The sequence below is a fragment of the Pterocles gutturalis genome, unplaced genomic scaffold, assembly GCF_000699245.1.
Source record: "Pterocles gutturalis isolate BGI_N339 unplaced genomic scaffold, ASM69924v1 scaffold23731, whole genome shotgun sequence".
NCBI classification, from domain to species: Eukaryota; Metazoa; Chordata; class Aves; order Pterocliformes; family Pteroclidae; genus Pterocles; species Pterocles gutturalis.
This window is the reverse complement of record NW_010098475.1, coordinates 3924-9136: the sequence shown is the minus strand read 5'-3', so window position 1 is coordinate 9136 and position 5213 is coordinate 3924. Positions and strand designations below refer to the sequence as shown.

The 5213-nt window shown below is 38.2% G+C and overlaps 1 protein-coding gene across 1 annotated transcript; it reads left to right on the top strand.

Moving 5' to 3' along the window:
• The first annotated feature begins 139 nt into the window (after positions 1 to 139).
• On the top strand, positions 140 to 628 carry LOC104461530 (transmembrane protein 164-like). Its single transcript, XM_010073158.1, has one exon. It carries the CDS (start codon positions 140 to 142, stop codon positions 626 to 628), a length of 489 nt encoding a protein of 162 aa, XP_010071460.1.
• The last annotated feature ends 4585 nt before the right edge of the window (positions 629 to 5213 follow it).

The following is a 5213-nucleotide window of genomic DNA, read 5'->3' as shown; positions in this document are numbered from 1 at the left end:
CTCCCTTCTTGCAGGCGGCTGGTTGCGTCCTGGCATCGAAAGGAGAAGCCAAAACCCAGCCTTGCCCCGAGCTGAGCTGCGTGCTTCTCCTGAAGCTTGGGAAGGAAAAGGGACTACAGAGGGGCCGTCCTTGCATTTCATGTTTCGGCAGCCTGACAGCATCTTGGCTTTGATTCCGTCTTGCTCCTACCTGTTCCAGGACAGTGACGGGGAGGAGAAGAGGCACCGTCCCACCATGTCTCGTTACAGCCTCCATAATCTCCTGGACTGGATGTATGGGGGTGTGGACCCCAGCTTTGCTGGCAATGGAGGGCCGGAGTGCGCGGCCTTTCTCTCTGGGCAGCAGCGCTTTCTGGAGAGTTTGGTCTTCCTCAGTGTGGGCGTCGTGGAGATCCTGGTGTCCCTGTGGAAGCTCAGGCAGCTGCATTTCAGGGAGCTGGAGGGTCACCTGCTGCAGCAGCCCCAGAGTAAGCAGGAGAGTTTGGGCAAGAATGTGCTGCTGGTGGTGGTCTGCCTCACCTTTGGGCTGGAGGTGGGGTTCAAGTTTGCCACCAGGACTGTCATTTACCTCCTGAATCCCTGCCATGTGGTCACTATGGTGCAGGTAAGGCTTGTGTGCAGGTGCTAGAAAGCTCGTTTTAGTTTTATGCTTGCAAAGCAGTTGGTTTTTTTTTTCCCATAGTTAATTTGTGGACCAAAAGTGCATAGCAAAGTACAAATGCCAAGAGTTGATATAAACATTTTTAAAACTGAATTAGTTTTTAATCAGATGAATTGAAAACTGTGAAAAAACCAAGTCAAATGAAAAGGTGAAATTGTAGCTATGACTAATGTCCGAATCTCTGTTTGAAAATGCAAAAAATTAAGGCTGTGTTGTCACTTGCTTTCACCTAATTCTTGTTTCAAGAGTAGAAAATACTGTTTCTGCTGACAGCAGTGGTAAAGTTTGCACCAAATTTAATGAAAACAAGATTATGGCTAAAGCGACTGTGTAATTTACCTGCAACAAGTGACTTTTAGGGGTGCAGATGTATTTTGTGAAAGTGTTGAAGAAACAAATTATTTTGTGCAGACAATGTTGGTTTACCTTTCTAATTTTAGGAGCTGAATACTAAGGAAAGAAGTGTTACCTGTGTCTCATCCATGGGGTGAACAAACCAATCTGGTTTAATACCTGTGGATACACTATGTGCTTTAATGACTTGCAGCTTGGTTATTGATGCATGGTAATGGGTAGTTTGTGTAGCTTCCAAAATAACGGAAACATTTATAAACAGTTACTGAACTGCGATATCCAAAGCTTATAAGCTGCATTTGTCAGTAATGCTGTGCATGTACTTGACTGTCAGTTTCACTGAGCTTGGTAAAGCATGTAGGAGATGTCAAAAATTATAATTATTTTGTTTAATTTTGCTAATATTGTACTCTCAGCACTGGACAGCTTCCACAATTTAAGCTCAAGAATTAACAGAAGAGTGTCAGAAAGACTTTCATAAAAGCTGCCATGATAACAACATCTGCCTAGGATCAGTAATAGATGAAAATCAGACCAATGCCATTCTCAGTCTCCCTTTGCAGAATGCAAAGTGATCTGGGCTGTATCAGATCAAGCCAGTTGTTAGTTTCACTCCTGGAGAGCATTTCCTAACAGGAATGGAAACATCTTTTCTGGTTGTACCAGAGGTTTGAGGGAGAGGGTCTTATTTCAACGGGGGAGAAACAAGCTGTTACAGCAGTAATTAACTTCCAGTTCCAGAACTTTAGTAGGTTATGTAAATTCCTAAGCAGTGATGCAATCTTAGCTCAGTATTTTGCACCATAGGACACTTCCTTCCCATGGAGTGGTAACAGTTGCTGTGGAATCAATTAGTCAGTATTGGTAATGAAGGGGAAAGTAAGAAGGTATGCAAGAGCTGTAGAAATAATTAAAATAAAATACTATAGCCACATTCAGTTTCTTGGCAATACTCAATGTTTACTGGAGACTTTTCCTATTAATTCTCTGGGAAGAAGGTGAGGATATGTTATGATTATGATTTGAAAGTTTAGTTGCCTTGATATGGTGTTATAATATGATGTTATGAGAAGTACACAGCAAAAGCTGATGCTTATACATGAATGGGAGAGCTAGCATTGTTTACCTCATCCGTTAATGCTCTCACCCACGAAGGCTGACACTTAACCTCTGTAGTCAGGCACAGGCAGTTTTTAATCTCTTTCAGACCCATTGTGAAACTTTTTTTATAATCCGGTGTTCCAGCATTTGTGAAATTGAGAAGACGGCCTATCACACCAACGTGTGTTCAAGTCAAATCTTTTTCCTCAGGTGGAAGAACTAGTTTAGAAGTGTCATTGCAAGGATGAATGTCGATCAAATGAACATATTTAACTGCCTAAACAGTTCTCATGTTTAATCACATTCAGAGAATTTGTTGCCGTCCTGCCACCTAGTTGAATTACCTAGAAACAGTACTACTAGTTTCCAGCCCTAGTCTTGGTTTGGGCTTCTTGCGTAACTTTTGGAGGAAGAAGGGCAATGTTGTTTCTTCACCAGTGTTGTAAGTGCACTGGTGAGAAATAAACACTTCCATTTTTAAAAATTCATACATATATTTTAAACCAAAGATGAAGTAGAAACTTCAGTGGTTTCCTTGAGAACTATTCGATGGGGCTGGGGGTGTTTTTGTGCAGTACAGTATTTAGTTAGTGTGTGGTGCAGCAAGGTGGGAAGTCTATGAAGGAATTCATAGTAAACTCTTTCTTTACATAAAGAGTGATTGTATTGAAAATTATCTAAATTTTATTTTGAATTAAAAAAAAAACCAAAACAACATTCTCTTTTGAGGACTAGGGATATGATTTGACCAATGATACTGCTATAACTTGTCATAAAAGGGTATCCTAAAAGAGAAACATTGAGTCCACTAGGCTGTTGCAAACCTATTATTCTTTGCATAGCAGGAAAAAATCCAGCACATGTTTAGGGAACCAAGTGTTATATTTTCAAGACATTAATCTTCCTGAATATTTTAGGACCCATAATTATTGCATTGGAACTGAAGATGTGAAGGAAATCTTTTAAGTTTCCGATTCAGCTGTGTAAGCGGATTCGCTCAATAACCAATTACAACACTATTGATTTCTTTAAAAGTTTTATAAAGGAGGCTTTTAGCAGCATCTGGAATGTGGTTGTTGAGAAGTGTATACCTATGTGTTGTCTCCTTGTGTATGAGCGTCAAAATACTTGCAGCATTGCTTTAGTGAGATGAAAGGAAAATGTCATGCTTTGCAATGTCAAAACCAGTTATATCAAAGACAATTTGTTTACCTTTTACATATTCTTTAAAGTATACATTTTTTTAAATTTTCAAATCAAAACACTTGTGTTCATGTAGCAGTTCTTCATTTCAGGTTCAGTGAAGGAGCAGTTCGAATTTCCATCCAAAACTCTTGTGTTCTTCATGATTTGTTCGTGTCCCGGCAGTTTGTAATTTCTGACACGCACATTTTTCAAACTTATTCACAATCAATGTAACTTAATGAAAATGCATTAACACAGATGTCTCTTGATGTCCTGTAAATCATCAAGCTGGGGTTAACAGGCAAATAAGATTAAATGTAGACAAAGGCAAACCAGGACCCAGAGATAAAATTAGTCTGTTTTGCAAAAGGGAAATTTGGAAAACAAAATAAGAGTTTGTGGGTAAGAAACCCACCTACCAAGGGTGAAGTGATCTCAAAAGGTCCCGTTCAACCTTAATGATTATGTGATTTTTTTTTTCTTTTTTAAAATTTAATTTTAGGTTTGTGAGTTGGATCTTGAAGCTGATAGTTTTAATTTGTTTTCTTGGAGCTTAGCTAAGACTATTCAGTTCTGAACAGTGAAGGCTATGACTGACCAGTTTGTAGAAATTAAAAGTGCGTGTGAAAGTTTCTCAAAATCTTGTTTAGGGAAGTGGCACAAACATGACTGTAACCTAATGCTGAAATGATGGGTACAGCTCTTTTAAACTGTTGTCAGTTGTCAGCTTCCTTGATGTTAATATGCCAGTGCCTTCTTCCAGAATGGTGACTTAATACCAAGATGTAAAATGAGCTTTGGGATTTTTTTTGTTTGTTGTTGTTTTGGGAGGAGGTTTGCAAGTGTTTTTCCTACAGAATAATTTCTCAGTGGTAAACCCACAGCTGGTAAATTGTCATAATTCTTTTCCCATTCTACGCTGAATTATTGCACTTAAGACAGTTAAGAACTGACGTTTGTCTGAAATTAATAAAATATTTTTGTAGGAAACACCTGTATCGCTGGATGATTACTTCAAACAGTGATCTTTTTAGGCAAAGAGAAGTAAACTGAAGGGGAAGTGATAGGTGGGAAAAAAAGGCAAGGGAAAGGAGTATAGGGGAGTTTCATCCAGGGATCTTGGTCTGATGTTTGCATAACTCAAAACAGTGCTAAGTTCATCTGCAGTTCAGTAAATACTAAATCCTGTGTTCATTATTTCTGATTTTAGCTTCTTTAGAGACCTGGATCCTTTCTGGCCTCTGCAAAATAGGCTACTGTGTTTTTGGAAACAATGGGCTGTTCTTGGAACTTACATAATAAACAGCTTGACTGAATTCTGCATCATTTGGGAATATGTCCCAACATATAACTAATTAATTATCTCCCTCTCTCTCCCCTCCTCCCTATTTTTTTTTTTTTTAACCTTGGAAGAAATCTGATCATGTGGTAAATTGTGATTTTTTTTCAAGTGTGAATTTGGATTTAATTTGTGTACACTGTTCCTAAATAGTTTGTAATATTTGGAAGAATCCAGTTAAATTGTGTATGATTTTCTATATTCTGTCTCTTCAAAACCTTGAGTTAAAATTAAAGAAACATTCATATCCTGTTATTTGGGTGTGAGCATGAAGAACCTTTCATTACAGAAATTCAGTAAAATTTTATAGAAATGACACTGAATAATGGTATTGGGTTACAAGAGCAACAGCCTGCAAGTAAATGTTTAATGAGTTATTCAATTTTTAAAGGGTAGCTGTGTTATAAATCGAAGGTGTTTTTCAATAGTTTCATTCACTGCTTAATGTATTAAGATTGTTGGGGAAGATGTAGAGTGGTGAAGGCAAAATTTCCTGTGAATATGTATACATTTTTCAAAATGTAACTTTCTGTAAGCTTCTAAATCTCCCCTTTTGTATGTGTGCATCTTTCC

What these genes read in the sequence shown, in the direction of transcription:
- LOC104461530 (XM_010073158.1), top strand. Translation starts at nt 140, where the DNA reads ATGTTTCGGCAGCCTGACAGCATCTTGGCTTTGATTCCGTCTTGCTCC.